Source organism: Neoarius graeffei, chromosome 26, assembly GCF_027579695.1.
Source record: "Neoarius graeffei isolate fNeoGra1 chromosome 26, fNeoGra1.pri, whole genome shotgun sequence".
Lineage (NCBI taxonomy): Eukaryota > Metazoa > Chordata > Actinopteri > Siluriformes > Ariidae > Neoarius > Neoarius graeffei.
In genome coordinates this window covers 27,555,296-27,577,567 of record NC_083594.1, presented here as the reverse complement: position 1 = coordinate 27,577,567, position 22,272 = coordinate 27,555,296, and the positions used below count along the sequence as shown (strand labels likewise).

The 22,272-nt window shown below is 45.3% G+C and overlaps 1 protein-coding gene across 1 annotated transcript in view; it reads right to left on the bottom strand.

The window, feature by feature from the left end:
• The window catches only part of LOC132874352 (acid-sensing ion channel 1B), a 595,724-nt gene that overhangs the window by 102,442 nt on the left and 471,010 nt on the right, over positions 1 to 22,272 (bottom strand). The window contains exon 6 of the mRNA XM_060910471.1: positions 15,273 to 15,426. Coding sequence (XP_060766454.1) covers positions 15,273 to 15,426 — 154 coding nt within the window. The remainder of the gene's footprint in view (positions 1 to 15,272; positions 15,427 to 22,272) is intronic.

The window sequence follows — 22,272 nt, the reverse complement described above, 5'->3', positions numbered from 1 at the left end:
ATATATATATATATATATTGGTAAGCATAGTTTGGTCAGGCAGTTGCAAAATAAGAATTTCATTACCCAATAATAAACCGCTGTGTCTGTTATTGTGTATATGACAAATAAACAGGAAACAGGAGTGTGTGGACCATGGCAGTCAAAGCCCAACTGGGTATGGCACCTGATGATGATGATTACTTTGAGTCTTGCTAACATTATCTCTTCCTTTTTCCAAACAACTGGCTTTAAAAAGTAAGTAATTGGACTAATTGCATTTCATTATTTATCCCTTATGCTTTTTTCTTGACTGAGTAAATGCCATTGTTACTGATCAGGCTGGATTAATATCCATCCACCCATTATCTGTTGCCGCTTATCCTGTGTAGGGTCGCAGGCAAGCTGGAGCCTATCCCAGCTGACTACAGGCAAGAGGCGGAGTACACCCTGGACAAGTCACCAGGGCATCGCAGGGCTGACACATAGAGACAAACAACCATTCACACTCACACCTATGGTCAATTTAGAGCCACCAATTAGCCTAACCTGCATGTCTTTGGACTGTGGGGGAAACCGGAGCACCCAGAGGAAACCCACACAGACATGGGGAGAACATGCAAACTCCACACAAAAAGGCCCTCGTCAGCTGCTGGGCTCCAACCCAGGACCTTCTTGCTGTGAGGTGACAGTGCTAACCATGCACCACCATGCTGCCCTTGGATTAACATCTGGAGCTTTATTCTGTTTATTCTTATTCTTTTTTCTTCTAAGCATAATTTGAAATTGTAACCCAAAAAACATGTGACTAAAATGCTATAAACAGGTTACAAGATAAATCAATGCATTTTGACAAGAATGCTGAAAATTTCACATATTCAGTACATCCTTCCATCCAACCATTATCTGTAGCCGCTTATCCTGTTCTACAGGGTCGCAGGCAAGCTGGAGCCTATCCCAGCTGACTATGGGCGAGAGGCGGGGTACACCCTGGACAAGTCGCCAGGTTATCGCAGGGCTAACACAGAGACAAACAACCATTCACACTCACATTCACACCTACGGTCAATTTAGAGCCACCAATTAACCTAACCTGCATGTCTTTGGACTGTGGGGGAAACTGGAGCACCCGGAGGAAACCCACGCAGACACGGGGAGAACATGCAAACTCCTCAATACATCCTTATTTTAAAGAAAAAACGTAATATTAGTATTAACTTTTTAAACTACCCATGAAACAGATTAGCAATTGTTATTTGAGACATATTTTGACATGTCACTCAAGGACCATGGACATGGCATATTGGAGCTCAATCTAATTCAATTTAGTTCATTCAATAAAAACCCTTATTTATTCCCAGGGTGCAATCCTGAAGCAGACATAGTGAAAGGACACACAAACTGGACATATAAGACAACACATGATCTATAAATCGTGTCCACATGGCAGAGACAGTACAATACACAGAAACGACAATACATTATGATGACTGTGACTGTGGAGCAGAGATCAAGTGTCCAACATTAATAATTAATTTATTACTACTAATAAATAATAATAAATAATTTATTATTACTCTTGGACACTTGAGAGTCTTACAGTGCATATAAAGCCCCTTTCACATATAAAATCTGTTATTGTATGAAATAACAGCACGGAATAGATACATTTTCATTCCCACTCGTACTTCCATAACAGAAAAGTAACGAATATCGTGTATTTCCACCTGATTGTATTCAACAGAATACTATGGAATGCGAACCTCTGCAAGACATGTATAAGACTGGATATAACATAATCCATGAGACAGCAAGTCCATTGTTGTGAAAAGCCCAAGCTGAAACATTAGATAGTTAGCAACATGGCACAAGTCGAGCTGCATCATATCTCTGTTGAGACCTGTCTTCTTGTTTCTGAACATTTGTTTTGTTCAAGCAAAGGTTATTTATAACATTTTTGCTTGTATCTGTGTTTGCTGCCGGTTGCTTTACATTGAGGCAGTATGAGTACTTCCATCGCAAAATCACAACATCATTATTATGTCACCACCATCAATGTGGCAAAAGATTTTTAGGTTGCCTGGGGACAGATTAATGTTTTGACTTTGTCGTTTTGTTCCCATTCCCACACGACACCATTTCAGCAAAATGGTGAAAAATACATGGTTTTCAGTGGGAATAGGGTAGAAGAGTCTTGTGTGGAATGGGTGTAGACCCAGGCAAGGGAGGAAGAGGGGGCTGGGAGCAGAATGGAATTTAGCAGGTGAAAAGCCTCATGTAAGAAGATTGCCTTCCTCTGGTTATTCCTAGCTGCAGGGCAGTGCAGATATGTGCCAGAGGGCAGTCATTTGAAGGCCCTGTCCTGAGTGGGGTCCTGTAGGATGGAGTGGACTTTCTGGAACATTTGCTGATCATGCTTGTGGAGCAGGTGTTCACAGTATTCTGGAGGCGCTTCTTGTTTTGGAATGAACTACACATCTTCCTTGTATCTGACCCAGATCTGTTGAGTCTTTCTAGTCTGAGCCCTTCTTGTTTTGACAGCTGAAATCCTTTGGATGGAGCCAAATTCAATATTCAGATCCTTGTCTTCAAAAGCATGGGGTGGAGACTCAAATAAGCAGCTGCAGCTTTTTGTTCTTTGGTCTGGTAAACATAAAAGCCTCACTGGTTAACAGACAAACTGCTGTCTGGATTCTTCATTAAGACTCTGTGCAACTCTTTTTGTTGAGACTATTGTGTAACAGCTTTTCTTTAGGCTACTGTGCAACTGTAATTGTTAAGACTATTGTGTAATCTTTGTTGTTTAGATTATCATGTAACATTTTGTTTAAACTACTGTATATGTTACCTAGAATGCTGTGTAACCCTAATTATTTAGACTACTGTGTAACTATAACTATTGTTGCTTGGACTACTGCAAACTATTGTTTACATTACTGCGTAACTCTTGTTTAGGCTACGATGTAAGGTGCGGTTCGGGGGGACATCAATATAGCCCTCCAACACGTGTCTTTCAGGTTTAATTAAAGACATTAATTTTTAAGGATTCTGTTCTTCCACAGTATTGTCATTTGTATTGTTAGTTGAATAAACACATTTTCCAAAAGGTTTGGTGTGTTTTATGCACGTTTGTAATCCCAAGGGGTTTGTTGAAAGAGGTCCTATCTATGCACTTTTTGTGACATAACAGTTTGCTACAATTTTTCTTGTCATGGATAAATTATAGACCTTTTTATGACAACTGCTTGAGTGCCAGATGTTCCCACATTATTCCTTAGGTTTTATTTTAACTATTCGGATCAGTTGCAACTATCTTCAAAATCAGTGCATGTTTTTATCATGTGCACTGTTACTGTGTAAATGGCGAAATAGCCGACTACTTACAGCATTCAGGTGATTTTTCAGGCATATTGTGCCACCATGGTTTCCTGAATTTGACACAGAATTTGATGTTTGCTCTCTGTTCGAGTTTGGAGTCCATAGTAAAATTGCAAATGTGCACGTGCACCTTGTCACAAAAATGCGTGTGACACAAGTCCCGATGTTGACAGGCATGCGGCATACTGACTCTGCTCACTCCTGCTGCATGTACATGACTGTTCCAGAGTCTGTTCACTCACAACAAGAACAGTCTCAGAACTTTTTGATTGCACCACATATTTGTAGATTTTAGCAGTACACTTAATTGGTTAAAAATATAAATATAGTACAAGAATGTGCTGACAAATTTTATTATACAGTTCACCTTTACTGATAGCCTACATTTTACAACACACACACACACACACACACACACACACACACACACACACACACACACACAAACAAACAAAAAAATACCTGAAGATTTAAATCTCAAAACTGAATTCCTACCCAATGAACAAATATACAAACTAGGGCTGCGTACCTAAATGTAACATCAGGTACAGGTACCGGTACAGAGGTTTAGGTACAGGTCCGGATCTGTATCTGTACCTGAACAATTTGACAAATTAACATGTGTTCTTCTGAACTTCTTCAATAATGACAGAAACATTAATAAACTGTTGACAACTTGTCAGTATCTTTATTCAAAGAAAACCGAACATAACTAGGTTTCCTACCTCACTCTCAGTCACCAATTCTACTACATTCTTAGTTTAACAAAACAAAAACTTACCCTTAATGTTGAACATGGATGCAATGATCGTTCCAGACTCATGTGGAGTTGTCTCAATCTTGTGATGATGGCGTAAATGTTTTGCTATGTTAGACGTTCCACCGCTGCACTGAATGGTGGCATTATAGAGGTTGCACCTTGTGTTCTGGCCCCCTGAAAGCTTTGTTACGTGATCCCAGACCTTACTGGTCTTCCCACGTGGCATGACAAACAAATTCACTCCGTGCAGTCCACGGCCTTTAACTTAGGCGGCAAAATTACACAAAGCAACAAGGGCCACCAATGCCAGCAAAGGAAAAATGGCTGACCTGCTTTTGAGTCTTTTTGACCAATCAGAACGCTGGATCAGCCAAGCTCTCGCAATGTCTCATGAGACTGTGGCGAGAGGATCTCAAATCAAAGATGGCTTTGATTTCAAGTTTCAGCGCGGCATTTTACGTCTTTTCCAGTGATAAATTGTGGTAGGATTTACGCATCTTCAGTCACAAAATAAGCATATACTTGGTGTAAATTTATATCGGTACAGTACCGGTACTTCATGATCCGGTATTTTGGACCTGTACCGAATCGATTTTCACAGTACAGTACACTCAAAAAAATAACTTGCAAATAACTTGCTCAGTGAACATAATAAAATTATGGAAAGTATTTCCACCCAAGTAAAATGCGTTAACTTAGCCAGAAACAATTTTGTTGAGTGACCTAAATGTCAACCGTGACATGTTAGACTTAGGTTCATGTAACAAACACCCATGTTGGTTTTTTTGAGCGTACCGGTACACAGTACCGGTACGCAGCCCTAATACAAACAAGTCAAATATTTGGGTCCAGTTCTAGTTTTTTTCTCTTAAGTCATATGAACTTTGTTAGAACACATGGCATCATGAAGACCCAGGAGATTTTTAATGAAAAACTTGCTGCCTCTGTCAAGAAGTTACAATTGGGTCAATTAGCTCTTTCAGCAGGACAGTGATCCACATAAAATGGTTCACTGAACACAGAATCAAGCTTTTGACATGGCCACCCAAATCTCCTGAACTACACCTCATTGAAAACCTCTGGTGAAAGCTAAAGAACTACTTAACCACAAGCATATTTTTTCATATGAATATTTCTGGGTGGCATGGTGGTGTAGTGGTTAGCACTGTTGCCTCACAGCAAGAAGGTCCTGGGTTTGAGCCAAGCAGCCAATGAGGGCCTTTCTGTGTGGAGTTTACATGTTCTCCCCGTGTCTGCGTGCATTTCCTCTGGGTGCTCTGGTTTCCCCCACAGTCCAAAAACATGCAGGTTAGGCTAATTGGTGGCTCTAAATTGACTGTAGATGTGAGTGTGAATGGTTGTTTGTCTCTATGTGTCAGCCCTGCGATGACCTGACAACTTGTCCAGGGTGTACCCCGCCTCTCGCCCATAGTCAGCTGGGATAGGCTCCAGCTTGCCCATGACCCTGGACAGGATAAGCGGCTACAGATAATGGATGGATGAATATTTCTGTAGTTAACTGAAGATTAATTAAACTAGTGACTATCTGGACTAGACATACTAAAGTGCTCTATGCATCATTTGTCTGTGTGAATGTAACATGGGGTATTTTCCCCTTTGGTGCAGTGCAGTTTGGGCACTGTTGAGAATGCAGCAATTGCTACTGAGCCAAAATCATCTGAGGGAAGTGGTCAAGTCAGGGATCGAAACGGGAATTTGGGAGCACTGGTCCATTTGGACCAGTGCCTCTCAGAGGTACTGGTCCGAATGGAGTAGCACTGGTCCGTATTTATAATTACAAATTTCAAGCCGATTTTATATATTTATTCATATAATACACCCATATTATACATGAGTGATCAATTTCAACTGTCTATAAACTTCTTCCTCAGTCATCTCATTATCATCACAATCTTCGAAACCTTCATCCAGATCATCATCATCATCATCATCTATCGGGTCATACACCACATCATGCTGTGCCTCCTCGTCATCTTCATCTTCCACCTCCTCATTCTGTCTCTCCTGGGGCTCTACATCTCCTGCCACATACTCCCTCTCATCACCTGCAGGCTGCTCTGGCTCATCATACTTGTTGAGCGATATCCATTTGTTTTGATAGCTGTCAGAAATGTCAAGCCAAGGACTATTAAACTTCGCGGGGGTCTAATCTATCTAACCAATAGTGGTTCAAGTTACATTTGTCTTCACGGGCAGCAACAAAAATGAACGGGAAGAAACGAAACTTCACGCAGCCATGCTGCATGTAGTGGTGTATACTGCACATGTAAACAATATGGTGGCGCCCGCGTCTATGCCAACTTGACAAATGTCTCACAAAATCTATTGAAATTATCGTAAAAAACGGTAAAATAGACCAAGTTCTGCTTAAAATGGGTGAGAATCGTTGATAGAAACCATCGAGGCAGTGAGTAGTTTGATATATATAGCGTGGCGAGCCAGTCGCCCACTCGGTCGATTACATGTTGTCACTAGTCGCCCGTACCCTTTCCAACTCACAATGGCGAGTGGGCGACCGCCCGTTTCGATCCCTGCTCAGTCCACTTCCAAATGAAGTCTAGCATAGTTTGATTGAGAAAGTGATTCGCCCCTGAATCGACCAAACTGTAGTGAAATTGTTAGGACTGGGACTGTTTTGGCCTCTAGAGGCCGCTGTTATTTCATTTTCTTGTCATGTTTGTTTTGGCCTCTAGAGGCCGCCACTGTTTCTGTGTTTTATGTTTGTTGTTTTCCATGTGTCTTGTGCCCCGCCTAGTCCTCATTAGTGTCACCTGTGGCCTATTTTAGTTTGTGTATTTATACCCCTGAGTTCAGTCCTCTTGTCACAGAGTCTTTGTGTTGTTATGTTTAGCTCCAGTTTCCTCTGTACCGTGTTCCTTGTCTTTTTGGTTTTGCACTTTGCTTTGCTTTTTGGACCTAGTATTTACTGTGTTTTTGGATCTTCTGAGCGTTGGTATTTTTGCCTTTTCTTTTCTGGTTTTTTGGCTTTTATTTTGTACTTTGGATATTTCTTATTTTTTCCCTTCATCTTCTGAGCTTTTTGGATTTTTGTAAATATTGTAAATAAAACTTTTGATACTTTTTCTACTTCTGCCTCATGCCTCTGCATTTGAGTCATCCCCCTGGTGGCCTAGTGGGGGTTTGCTGGATTATCACACCAGCGAACCAGGTTCGAATCCCAACCTTCAGGGAATTATGGCAGCTTTGACACGCTTCGGAGTGACCATGGAAGCTCATGGATGAACCAGCCAACGTGAGGCCCTTGCTCGCCACGAGGAACTGCTTCAGCAAATTGGGAAAACCCTGGAACAGCTGACACCTCTGCCTGCATCTCCTGATCCAGCTCCTGTTCCTGCTCCAGTGCCTCCCGCCACACTGTCTCCTTCACCTCGCAAATCCAGCCTTCCTGCACCACAGAGGTATGACGGCAAGCACGGTGAGTGCCGGGAGTTCCTTACCCAGTGCCAACTCACCTTTGAGCTACAGCCTACCACCTACACTACAGATCGCCTTTGTGATAACCTTGTTAGCTGGTAAGGCACGAGCTTGGGCAACAGCTATCTGGCAGAGACGGAGACCTGAGTGCTCTGATTTTGAACTATTTACTGAGGAGATGCTTCGGGTCTTCGACCAGGCGGACATCAGTACCGACGCAGCCAGAAAGCTCATGTCCATCCGGCAAGGAGGAAGCATCGCAGATTATGCCATCTCGTTCCGGACGCTCGCAGCAGTAAGTGGATGGAACGAGACTGCCCTGGTGTCAGCCTTTCACCATGGTCTGTCTGACTCCATCAAGGACGGCCTGGCCTCTATTGGATGCCCAAGTGACCTCGAAACTCTCATCTCTCATTCTACTTGTCTGGACAACAGGATGAGAGAACGCCGCCAAGTCCTGAGCCCCCCCAGCTTCCCTACCTCTACCTGGAGCCCATCTACCTCCTCCAGTGACTGTCCAGAACCCATGCAAGTGGGTCGTACTTGCCTCTCCACATCTGAGAGGGAGCGCAGAAGGAGGGACAAGTGCTGCATCTACTGTGGCAAGCCTGGTCACTTCCGAGCATCATGTCCCGAACTCTCGGGAAAAGGACCGCCCCGTCCAGCCGAGGGAGGGTTGTGACGGGGCCTACCCTCTCTCCTGAACTCCCTGGCCAAGGAATCTACATCCCAGTCTCCATCTCCTGGGGTGAGTCTGTCCACTCTTTTCAAGCTTTGTTAGACTCGGGGGCGGCTGGGAACTTTATGGATATTCACTTCGCCCAAAGTATCAATGTCCCGACTGCACCTCTTGAAGTCCCACTGTCTGTGTTTGCCCTGGATGGCCAAGCCTTAGGTGATGGAAGAGTCACCTAAGTAACTTCTCCAGTCTTCCTCCAGTCTCAAGGTCACAAGGAAGAAATATCCCTGCACCTGATTACTTCACCAGAGTTCCCAGTGATTCTAGGCCTTCCTTGGCTTACTCGCCACAACCCTCACATAGACTGGGTAACAAGCCAGGTTGTGGAATGGGGCCCTGCATGCCATGCCTCTTGTCTGCTCTCTAGCTCTCCTGTGTTTCCTGCCGAGCCCCCTGATCTCACCGAGTTATCTCAAGTTCCCACAGAGTACTGGGATCTCAAGGAGGTCTTCAGCAAGAGCAGGGCCGCCGTTCTTCCTCCACACCAGGCCTACGACTGTGCCATCGACTTGCTCCCTGGGACTACCCCTCCTCGTGGCAGACTGTTTTCCCTCTCTCAGCCAGAACGCAAGGCCATGGAGGAATACCTCAAAGACGCCCTGGTATCTGGGTTCATTCGACCCTCCACCTCACCTGCTGGTGCTGACTTTTTCTTTGTCGGCAAGAAGGATGGGGGGCTCCGACCATGTATTGACTACAGGGGCCTGAACAAGATCACTGTGCGCAACCGATATCCCCTTCCGCTGATGTCCACAGCCTTCGACCGGCTCCAAGGCGCCACCGTCTTCACCAAGTTGGACCTACAGAACGCATACCACCTCATCCGTATCTGACAGGGAGACGAGTGGAAGACTGCCTTTAACACCCTGTCTGGGCACTACGAATACCAGGTGATGCCCTTCAGACTCACCAACGCACCAGCTGTTTTTCAGGCCCTAATCAACGACGTCTTGAGGGACATGATTAACCTGTACATTTTTGTCTACCTCGACGACATCCTTATCTTTTCCAAGACCATGCAGGAGCACTGCCACCATGTCCGCCAGGTTCTCCAGAGGCTGCTACAGAGCAATCTGTTCGCCAAGGCCCAGAAATGCGAATTTCATGTTCCCAAGGTCTCCTTTCTGGGTTTTATTGTACGGACAGGCCAACTCCAAATGGACCCAGCCAAGACCCTGGCCGTCCGGGACTGGCCCACTCCCAAGTCCGTCAAAGAGGTTCAGCAGTTCTTAGGATTTGCTAACTTCTACCGCAAGTTTATCAGGAACTTTAGTTCTGTAGCAGCACCCATGTTGGACCTCACCAAAGGGACAGGTGGATCTTATGTCTGGTCTCCTCAGGCGGAAAAGGCGTTCAAAGACCTCAGGGATCGCTTCTGCACGGCACCCATTCTGGTCCTCCCGGACACCTCCCAACCATTCATCGTGGAGGTGGACGCCTCGGACAGTGGTGTCAGCACGGTGCTCTCTCAACGTTCGGAAGGAAAGCTGCACCCCTGCACTTACTTCTCCCAACGCCTGAGTCCTGCAGAGTCCCGGTACGATGTGGGGGATCAAGAACTGCTAGCGGTCAAATTGGCCCTTGAGGAGTGGAGGCACTGGCTGGAGGGAGCGCAACATCCATTCCTGGTTTGGACTGACCACAAGAACCTGGAGTACCTCCAGCAAGCCAAAAGACTGAACCCACGACAGGCTAGGTGGGCCCTGTTTTTCAGTCAATTTGACTTCACCCTCTCGTACCGCCCCGGCTCCAAGAACACCAAACCTGATGCACTGTCCAGGCTGTTCTCTGCCACTAACAGGCAGAGTGAAGTCGGGCCTATCATCCCTGTGTCCCGGATTGTGGCCCCTGTCCGCTGGGGTATTGAGGAGGCCGTCTGATGAGCCCAATGCCAGGACCCCGGTCCTGGGACAGGGCCACTGGGCCTCTTGTACGTCCCACATCAAGCCCAGGCCAAGGTTCTCCAGTGGGGTCACTCTTCCCCTCTCACCGCCCACCCGGGAGCTCGGAGGAGCCTGGACTTCCTGAAAAGACGCTTCTAGTGGCCTAACATGGAGAAGGAAGTAAGGTCATTTGTCCTGTCCTGTGAGGTCTGCACCAGACCCAAGAACCCACGACAGCGTCGCCAGGGTCTCCTGCATCCTCTGACCATTCCCCGGCGTCCCTGGTCCCACATGGCAGTCGATTTCATCACGGGTCTCCCTGAGTCTCAAGGTAACACTGTCATTTTGGTTATAGTCGACAGATTCTCGAAGGCCTGCCACTTCATACCACTGTGCAAACTCCCTTCTGCCCTTGAAACAGCCAAACTTATTTTTAATCATGTCTTCCGAGTCTTTGGTCTTCCACAGGACATCGTCTCAGACCGAGGGCCCCAGTTCTCCTCCCGAGTGTGGCACGGGTTCTGCAAGGTCATCGGAGCCACTGCCAGCCTCTCCTCTGGGTTTCACCCACAGTCCAATGGCCAGACGGAGAGGCTCAACCAGGACCTGGAAACCACCCTGCGAGGCCTGGCTATGGATAACCCGACATCGTGGAGCACCTGGCTGCCATGGGCAGAGTACGCCCACAACACCCTGCAGTCATCGGCCACCAAGCTGTCGCCATTCCAGTGCCAATTTGGGTTCCAGCCACCTCTGTTCCCGGACCAGGAGGAGGACGCGGGGGTGCCCTCGGTAAACCAATATGTGAGACGGTGTCGCAAGACCTGGAGCAAGGTCAGGAAGACCCTCATCCAGACCTCCAGAACCAACCAGACTTAGGCCAACCGCCATAGAAGACCTACCCACGCTTTCCGCCCTGGGCAGTGGGTTTGGCTGTCCACTAAGGACCTTCCGCTGCGGGTGGAGAACCGCAAGCTGGCTCCTCGCTACATTGGTCCCTTCAAGATGGTGCGCAGGGTGAACCCTGTCTCCTACCGGCTCCAGTTGCCCCGGACTCTGAGGATCAACCCCACATTCTATGTTTCCCTGTTGCGGCCTGTACTGACGTCCACGTATGCCCCTGCCCCTAGGAACCCCCCCCCCCCCGCATCTTCCAGGGTCAGACTGTGTTCACCATGCATCACCTGCTTGACTCCCGCCGGGTCCGCGGCGGGCTGCAATATCTTGTGGACTGGGAGGGCTATGGTCCTGAGGAGCGCTGCTGGGTTCCCGCTCGGGATGTTTTAGATAAAGAACTGTGTCGGGACTTCCATTCGGCCCATCCGGATCGCCCTGGGAACGTCAGGAGACGCTCCTGGGGGGGGGGGGTCCTGTTAGGACTGGGACTGTTTTGGCCTCTAGAGGCCGCTGTTATTTCATTTTCTTGTCATGTTTGTTTTGGCCTCTAGAGGCCGCCACTGTTTCTGTGTTTTATGTTTGTTGTTTTCCATGTGTCTTGTGCCCCGCCTAGTCCTCATTAGTGTCACCTGTGGCCTATTTTAGTTTGTGTATTTATACCCCTGAGTTCAGTCCTCTTGTCACAGAGTCTTTGTGCTGTTATGTTTAGCTCCAGTTTCCTCTGTACCGTGTTCCTTGTCTTTTTGGTTTTGCACTTTGCTTTGCTTTTTGGACCTAGTATTTACTGTGTTTTTGGATCTTCTGAGCATTGGTATTTTTGCCTTTTCTTTTCTGGTTTTTTGGCTTTTATTTTGTACTTTGGATATTTCTTATTTTTTCCCTTCATCTTCTGAGCTTTTTGGATTTTTGTAAATATTGTAAATAAACCTTTTGCTACTTTTTCTACTTCCACCTCACGCCTCTGCATTTGTGTCATCCTAGTGGGGGTTTGCTGGATTATCACACTAGTGAACCAGGTTCAAATCCCAGCAAAACCCTAACAGAAATAAAATTAACCAATTCTGCTGTGTGTTTTGGGTTGCAGGCAGCTTACATTTTGAAAGATGCAAGCTACAAAAATAAAACACTGTAGAAATACAATGTGTTCTGAATATCTGTGTAGCCCTGTCTAAAATCATACAGTTCATAAAATCAGTAACACAGCAGGTATATAGTTATATAACACACAAAAGTTCATAATACTAAACTGGTTAAAATATGAATTGGAAAAAATGCATAAATATCATATGTACAGTTTAAAATGTTAAATATTTGTAAAAAGAGTAATGTTCCTTTAAAATCCATAATTTAGGAGAAAATGAGTTTGTTTGATCTAAAGTCTGCGTAAACAGCCATGCAACCTAACCTGTTACCAGTTAATGTCAGTCAATCTGTTTATGTATTGTTATTGGGTCTTTAACAAATTAACAGCCAATCCAAGCCGTTCCCTCAAATGGGGCGGGACAAGTGGCACAGGCCAGGGTAGGGTTGGGTTTCGCGAGAGACATACTGTGTCCGGAGAAAGGAGCGACGAGCAGCGTGCTGCTGAGAGTATTTCAAAGTTTTATCTACAAGGTCGACTACTCGTGGTCCTGATAATAACTTGATTGTAACTCGAAAAAAGGTAAATAAATATGTGCCTTTTGTTCTGTGCTGTAACTAACCATTATAGTGATAAGACATGATGTTATGATGTTAGTTAGTGACCTGCTAGTTAGCTTAGCATACTATGTATATGTGCCTGGATATCATACTGTTACAGTAGCATTGTAATGCTTCCTAGTTAAAACAGACTTCACGTTAATTCGCCATGAAATAGCGTTTGGTATTGTGGCTCAACTGAGTTCATATGCTTAAAGGAGATGTGGAGAGAGGTCGGAGCGGTTTTCCCGGTCTTCCCAGTGGACGGACTCTGCTGTTTTCTTCCTGTGATGCTGTGGTCAACGGTGACTGCTATCCCCATTAACAATTCGTCTGGGAATCGTGAGTACTAACTGAACTTGCATGTGCTTTTTGTTTTCTGCTCACATCAGAGTGAAGCGGCCATTAAAGTTTTTAGGCCTCAACGCATCCCAGCTTCAAATCAGGCCTGCAACAGGGTCAAATTTCTTGATTAACGAGTGAAGGTGTGTGTGTGTGTATGTGTGTGTGTGTGTGTGTGTGTGTGGGCCCACGGGTATTGAGGTATTTCACCCACATGACCAAGTCATGTGATGCTGCCATTTTGGACGGCACGGCTCGAATCAGTTTGAATGCGAGGGAGGGAACAAACGAGAAACATAAAAGAAAAAGGAGCGAGATGCAGAAAACACCTTCACTATCCAGCGATGTAGGGCATTTACAGGGCGAGCAGAGGGAGAGGTATTTGCAAAAATTGAGGTTAGCAGGCTTAGAGAACGACGTTTACCTGCTTCCACCAGGATTGTTCACTGACATACGGAAGTACACGAAGCTCTCGTCTTTACCTGACTTCGGCCCACATGATCTTTATACCTATGTCGTTAAAAACCCATCGCCATACACAGGTATTGATCTGAAAGCGTATGAGTTTGGATACCTACAAATATTTTGTGTCAGGCTGGGTAACATGCCTACATCAGCGGGTCGTCCCTGGAGCCGGCGGTCGCCATCTTATTACAGCTAAGGTTTGTTCACATTTTCATTTACTTTCGGTCCTCAGGATAAACAAAATGTTATTAAATGTCATTGAAATAACTTCTTAGTCTGTTGAGACATGGCCCGTTATAAATTTGCTGTTACCAGGCAGTGACCAAGAACTGTATTATTAGGGTTAGTGTAGTTGTAGCAGTGTATTAGCAACTAGCTGTTAGCACTAGCTAATGTCAACAACATCATAGCTGGTATGTTACTGTAGCAATGTTTATGTTCAGTCATTTGGATGACTGTTAAAACCTTTCAGTCTCAAGTTTTTCCTTTACTGGATTTACTAGTTTACTGAGCTAGCACGCTCGGGCAAGCTGGGAGCTAGCGCGCGCTAGCCTGCCGGCAGCCGGCGCGCTAGCTCAGTAAACTAGTAAATCCAGTAAAGGAAAAACTTGAGACTGAAAGGTTTTAACAGTCATCCAAATGACTGAACGTAAACATTGCTACAGTAACATACCAGCTACTGTTGTTGACATTAGCTAGCTTGACGTTCAAAATGGCGGACACCGGGGTGTCACGTGACCCTGTGACGTCAGGTGAAATACCTCAATACATTGAGTGATTTTTTGATAGTTTGTATGTGATTAACAACTGTGTTTGGTTAATATCAACCATATTCAAAAGGTAATTTTTTGTTTAAGAGGTATTTGAGAGGTAACTATTTTGATTTAAGGTATCTAAACGGTATTTATTTTGTAAAAAAGCTATGAAAAAGGTACTTATTTTGATTAAAGAAAGTTAAAAGGTATTTTGGTGTAACTTAAAAGCATAAAAAAGGTATTTTGTACTTTTTTATAAAGGTATAAAAGAGATTTTTGAAACTTAAAGGAAGAGGTTTGAAAACTAAAGAAATCTGATATTTCATTTTGTACACCTTTATTTATAACATTTTGAGTCTTGTTTATATTTTATTTCATAAAGAAAGTTACCAAACTTTATCATTTCATTTTGTAAATAAAATACCTGTAAAAGGATTATTGCATTTAATGTACCGTTGTGTGGTGGTCCTTATAAATTTTGCTGAGGAAGTTTAGAAATCAAAATTGGGGTAAAACTCAAAAGAGGTAAATTAAAGGGTAATAATACATTTTAATAACAGTTCAACAACGAACTCAGGCCCTGTCCCATAGTACTACACACTCAAGATAAAATATAACATAGCTACGTGGGACCTCGGTTACATCTGGATGAGATATTGTTGGTTTTATGTGTGCTTGGGTGCTTCCCATGACTTCCATGTGTATTTTTCAAAAGTGTGTTTAAATTTTTCAGACCCCCTAGATATCCTTCATGGACCCCTGGGGGTTCCCAAGCTACACTTTGGTAAACACTCAGCTACACTAGAACTGAACTAGATAAAATTGTGGGAACTAGCTTTGGTTAAAGGAGTATAGAGCACATGGACTTGTAAACTATCTCACAGACTAAATAAAGTAAAAACAGGACCTGCACTGTAATTGGCTTCACTGACACTTACGCAATGTACTGCTCTGTCTTGTTGAACTTCTTGGCCAAGTATTTTGCTGAGGCCTTACTGGGGATCTTGACGAAGGACAACTCTTTGCCGTAGCGCGTCATGTTGCAGGGTGTCTCACACACACAGTAATCATTATCTCTTTCCACCAGAAAATCTAGAAAGAACAGAGAAAAGAATGGAAGAGAAAGAGGCACCATTAAGCAGGATGGTGATTACAGCAGATGAAAAAAAAATCAAACAATGTGGAAAGAATGAAGAAGTGAAGTGTGTGGGGGGGTGAGAAGCGCTATGGGGTTGGATGGAGGAAGCACAGAGGAAGGAGATGAGAAGAGGAGTCATAAATTGAGCTCCATCCCTGCCTCAAGGCCTCTGCATGCTCTTGCGACAAGGCTTTCACAGATAGCTTTTCGCAGACAGTTGTAATTTATTGTTGAGCGGGGAGTATAGGCGTGCGCGATGTTATTCACCGGCACAACGCAAGGGGGTGCGAAGTCGCTAGGAGTAGTTGGTGGGTGTGGTTAGTGGAGTAGTGTTTATCCTCCGGTTACTTATAATGACTAGAACTTTTTTTTATAATGACTAGAACTGGAGTCATATAGATGTACGTACTTCCTCAATCAACCGCTCTTCATGCTGCTCCATCTTCGCTCGTGTTTTTAAAAATGCCGGTCGTGAAAACAAAACAAACCGGGAAAGTAGGGAAGCGGAAGTGCGTGTACAGCAGATGTAGAGTGGACCAATCAGAGCCCTCTTGTCTGCGACGCTGTCTGCGAGGCTTCTGCGGTGGTCACAATTTTTGGGAGGTGCGCACAGAGCGTCTGCAAAGGTGGGGGGGGCTACGCAGACACTATCTGCGACACCGTCTGCGAGGACTGGGTTGTCAGCATAAATTGGCCTTCAGGCTCAGCTATCCATAACGAGTGGTTGTGTTCAGACAGAGTGAGGTGCCTGGCAGATCTGGCTTTCTCAGTCTAAATGGGCTAATCTCACTTTCTGTCTCTCTCTTTCTTTTTCTCCCTCTTACACAGAATTCTGTAAAAATAATGACTAAAAGAAGCAGTTTTCAATGGAATACCATGGATATGTGGATACAATACATCATTGGGCTTAAATCCACAACAAGCAAAAAGTAAAAGCCTTCAACTACAGCACTCAAATATCTATCAATAACAATTCAACAGGACCATGAACAATCTTGGCTGATGGACTAAAACTAATTACACAGTTTAAACCAATGCTAAACAGCCAACCAATAAAAAAGTAATGCATGAGGACTGTAAAAATAGTAAATCTATCTCAGTGCTAAGTGCCAAGACAAGTGCTGATTGGCCATTCCAAATATGTCCACAGGGGGTCAACAACCAAATCAACATTCCAGGTTTTTGTCAGTGTCAAGGAAGGATCAAACAATAGTTAGCAATGTCAGAACCCTGCAAGCGGAAAAAGATGGAGGACATACAACTTTTTTTTTAAAGAAGAGTGTGAGTGACGTCTTCAGGCACACTATATTAAGTTAGCTCATGTTATGTTACGCATATTCACAGTGAGATCATGTTGGAATATCATTGTAAATATCTTCAAGTTAGCTAGCTCTAGAAAATTACTTATTTTTACATGTTACTTCAAACAAGCACAGTCAGTCTATTACTCTACTTCTTCACTCAACACATAAAGGCAGTGGAGAGGTGAGTAAAAACAAGTTACAGAAAGAAGAAATAAGTGATTTTTCTTTTCAGAATTATAAATCAATTAGAACTATGAATGGTTCATATGCCATTTTAATCTCTTAATACTTGTTTAAAAATATTTGTCAAAGAAATGTTCTATTGTAAAATAAATTGTTGTAAAATGTGGCAGCGGGGGTGTGGCCGAGCATCATTTTGTGAATGGAGGGTAGAGTCGGGGAAGGTGAGTGGCCAAATTGCTACACCTGTTGTCAATTAATGTGTGTCTATGTGTTTCTTGCAGTGACGGTGCTCCATAAAAGGAGTAAGAGAGCAGAGGAGTGGTGGATTGGGACCAGAACACGATGGTGTGTGTGTGTGTGTGTGTGTGTGTGTGTGTGTGTGTGTGTGTGTGTGTGTGTGTGTGTGTGTGTGTGACTGTCCCAGTTGGGAAAGTGTTGTGCTGAAAAGCATAATAAAAAGTGTATCTAAATGCTAACAACAGCTTGCCATACTTCTGTGCTCCACCCACATCCGGGCGGCTTCCACAGTAGTGCCAAAACCCAGGAGTACAGAAGGGAGCCCCTCCATGGAGTCCTTGCCCTTCAAAGACCTCATTAATGCCCTTGCCATGGCACAGCAGAACCAGCATCAAGCGCTGATTGCCCTCTGAAAGAAGCAGGAACAACACTTCGAAGCCTTGATGCTGGCCCAACAAGAAGACCGCCAGGTGTTCCGGCCCCTGCTCGCGTCAGCTAGGTCCTCGACTGCCACTGCAGCAGACCCTCCCCACCTCACCCTAACAAAGATGGGTCCGCGCGATGATCCAGAAGCCTTCCTTGCGCTCTTTGAGCAAGCAGCCGAGACGTGGGGTTGGCCGGTCGAGCAGCACACCTGATTCCCCTGCTGACCGGCGAGACACAGCTCACTGCGCTGCAGCTCCTCGCTGACACGCTGACAGCCGGCTCATATACACTGACTTAAAGAGAGCCATTCTCCAGCGTGTCGGCCGCTCCCCAGAACAACAGCATCTGCGCGCTGTGCTTGGAGGAGGTCGGCCTGCCATTCACATTCAGCCAACAACTCCAGGATGCCTGCCAGCGGTGGCTGAGGGCAGACGACCGCGACGCCGAGGGAATTATCGACCTGGTGACACTGGAACAGTTCATCGCGTAACTTCCGGAAGGAACGGCGGAGTGGGTCCAGTGTCATTGCTCGGCATCGCTGGATCAAGCCATTGAGCTGGCAGAGGACCACATGGTAGCGGTTCCGACAGCAGGAAGACATGCTTCTCCTTCTCCTCTTTCCTCTCCCTCTGCTTCCCGTCCTCACCCTGTTCCCCCACCGCGGAGGCGGGGGCCGGCTCCCCCCTAGCCAGCCCGACGCATCCGTGGTATCCCCCCGTTTCCCCTTTCCATCTGTGTCTTCTCCCCCCCCCCAGGTGAGTGATGTCCGTAACACCAGTGCAGAGGGAGAGCCTAGACCGGTGTGCTGATGCCGCAGGGAGCCGGGACATCTCCTAAATCAGTGTTCCACGATGGAAGTGAGCACGGTGGTCCGGATCCCCGACGTGCCAGAAACTACCCTCGATTGGGCCGGAGTGTATCGCATACCAGTAAGTGTACAAGGGGATACGTATCAGGCCTTGGTGGATTCTGGCTGTAACCAAACCTCAATCCACCAAAGCCTGGTGCAAGGTGAGGCATTGGAGAGAGCACAAGTGGTGAAGGCATTGTGTGTGCACGGGGATGTTCAAAACTACCCCTTAGTGTCCATCCACATTCTACAACCCCGATTCCAAAAAAGTTGGGACAAAGTACAAATTGTAAATAAAAACGGAATGCAATAATTTACAAATCTCAAAAACTGATATTGTATTCACAACAGGACACAGACAACATATCAAATGTCAAAAGTGAGACATTTTGAAATTTCATGACAGCAACACATCTCAAAAAAGTTGGGACAGGGGCAATAAGAGGCTGGAAAAGTTAAAGGTACAAAAAAGGAACAGCTGGAGGACCAAACTGCAACTCATGAGGTCAATTGGCAGTAGGTCATTAACATGACTGGGTATAAAAAGAGCATCTTGGGGTGGCAGTGGCTCTCAGAAGTAAAGCTGGGAAGAGGATCACCAATCCCCCTAATTCTGTGCCGACAAATAGTGGAGCAATATCAGAAAGGAGTTCGTCAGTGTAAAATTGCAAAGAGTTTGAACATATCATCATCTACAATGCATAATATCGTCAAAAGATTCAGAGAATCTGGAAGAATCTCTGTGCGTAAGGGTCAAGGCCGGAAAACCATACTGGGTGCCCTTAGATGGCACTGCATCACATACAGGCATGCTTTTGTATTGGAAATCACAAAATGGGCTCAGGAATATTTCCAGAGAACATTATCTGTGAATACAATTCACCGTGCCATCCGCCGTTGCCAGCTAAAACTCTATAGTTAAAAGAAGAAGCCGTATCTAAACATGATCCAGAAGCGCAGACGTCTTCTCTGGGCCAAGGCTCATTTAAAATGGACTGTGGCAAAGTGGAAAACTGTTCTGTGGTCAGACAAATCAAAATTTCAAGTTCTTTATGGAAATCAGGGACGCGCCGTGTCATTCGGACTAAAGAGGAGAAGGACGACCCAAGTTGTTATCAGCGCTCAGTTCAGAAGCCTGCATCTCTGATGGTATGGGGTTGCATTAGTGCATGTGGCATGGGCAGCATACACATCTGGAAAGACACCATCAATGCTGAAAGGTATATCCAGGTTCTAGAGCAACATATGCTCCCATCCAGACGACGTCTCTTTCAGGGAAGACCTTGCATTTTCCAACATGACAATGCCAAACCACATACTGCATCAATTACAGCATCATGGCTGCGTAGAAGAAGGGTCCGGGTACTGAACTGGCCAGCCTGCAGTCCAGATCTTTCACCCATAGAAAACATTTGGCGCATCATAAAACGGAAGATACGACAAAAAAGACCTAAGACAGTTGAGCAACTAGAATCCTACATTAGACAAGAACGGGTTAACATTCCTATCCTTAAACTTGAGCAACTTGTCTCCTCAGTCCCCAGATGTTTACAGACTGTTGTAAAGAGAAAAGGGGATGTCTCACAGTGGTAAACATGGCCTTGTCCCAACTTTTTTGAGATGTGTTGTTGTCATGAAATTTAAAATCACCTAATTTTTCTCTTTAAATGATACATTTTCTCAGTTTAAACATTTGATATGTCATCTATGTTCTATTCTGAATAAAATATGGAATTTTGAAACTGCCACATCATTGCATTCCGTTTTTATTTACAATTTGTACTTTGTCCCAACTTTTTTGCAATCGGAGTTGTATTTCGGGGAGAAAAGCATAGTGTAAAGGTGGTGGTTAATCCTCGTCTCACCCACTCGCTGATTTTGGGGACTGATTGGCCAGGATTTAAAGAGTTAATGGAACACATAGTAAGAAGTGGGTCCTGCAGCAATACGTCTCGGGAAGATCCCGAATTAGCATTGGCTGGAGAAGCTGTCACAGAGCCATCTACATCAGCACCACTACAGGATGATATGCGGAGCGAGGAGCACCCCGCCCCTCCTCCCTCTCTCGGAGATTCCCTTGAGGATTTCCCGTTAGAGCAGTCACAAGATGAGACTCTGTGGCATGCATTTGACCAAGTGAGAGTAACTGATGGTCAAATTCTCCAGCCAAATGTGACGCCGACCTTCCCCTATGTTGCTATTATTAAGGATACGTTATACCGAGTGACGCAGGACACTCAGACTGGCAAAAAGATAACGCAGTTATTAATCCCAAAGAGCCGTAGGGAACTCATATTTCATGCGGCTCACTTTAATCCCATGGCCGGACATTTAGGGCAGGATAAAACACTAGCCCGAATAATGGTCCAGTTATATTGGCCAGGGATTTGCAGGGATGTGCATCGGTGGTGTATGGCATGCCGCGAATGCCAATTAGTAAATCTCGCAGCCACTCCAAAAGTGCCTTTGCACCCTCTCCCTTTGATCAAGACCCCTTTTGAAAGAATTGGGATGGATCTCGTCGGGCCATTAGATCGGTCAGCATGGGGATATAGCTTTATTTTAGTTCTGGTGGACTATGCAACACAATATCCAGAAACAGTGCCTCTGTGCAATATCTCAGCACACAGTGTTGCGAAAGAGCTCTTCCGTATTATCTCCCGGGTCAGGATTCCGAAAGAAATCCTGACAGATCAAGGCACTGCATTTATGTCACACACACTACGTGAACTGTATAGGTCATTGGGGATTAAGTCTATCCACACCAGTGTCTATCACCCACAAATGGATGGCTTAGTGGAACATTTTAATCAAACACCCAAAAACATAATTAGGAAGTTCATAAGTGAGGATGCATGTAATTGGGATAAATGGCTCGAGCCTCTGTTATTTGCAGTTCAAGAGGTCCCGCAAACCTCCACAGGTTTTTCACCATTCGAATTATTATATAGGCGTAAGCCACGTGGCATTTTGGATGTGCTACATGAAAATTGGGAGGAGGAACCTTTGCCTAATAAGAACGAAATTCAATACATTCTTGACTTGCACACAAAACTCCACACACTCGTTCACTTAACCCAGGAGAATTTGTGGCAGGCACAAGAACGTCAAGTCCTACTGTATGTCAGAGGCCTTAGAGAGTTCACACCAGGAGACAAAGTGCTCATATTATTGCCCACATTGAGCTCCAAATTAATTGCCAAGTAGCAAGGGCCCTTTGAGGTCACATGGCAAGTCGGGGATGTTGACTATGAGGTGAGGCGAACGGACAGGGGTGGGGCATTGCAAATTTACCACCTCAATATGTTAAAATGTTAGAATGAGGAGGTCCCCATGGCATTGGTGTTGGTAGTCCCAGAGAAGGCGGAGCTGGGGCCGGAGGTACAAAAAAAAAAATTGTGGTCTCCCTTGTGGAGACCACCTCTCACTGGCCCAACTCATGGAGGTGGCCCAGTTGAAGAAGGAATTTTCCGACATGTTTTCGCCCCTGCCCGGCCACACCCACCTCATAGAACACCACATTGAGATGCCCCCGGGGGTGGTGGTGCGAAGCCGCCCTTACCGCCTACCCGAACACAAAAAAAAAGGTGGTCCGGTATGAACTCAAGACTATGCTTGAAATGGGTATAATCGAGGAGTCCCACAGTGACTGGAGCAGCCTGGTGGTCCTGGTTCCCAAGACCGATGGGTCGGTCCGGTTCTGCATGGACTACAGAAAGGTCAATGCGGTATCTAAATTCGACGCATACCCAATGCCTCGCATTGACGAGCTCAATCGATTAGGCACTGCTCGTTTTTAC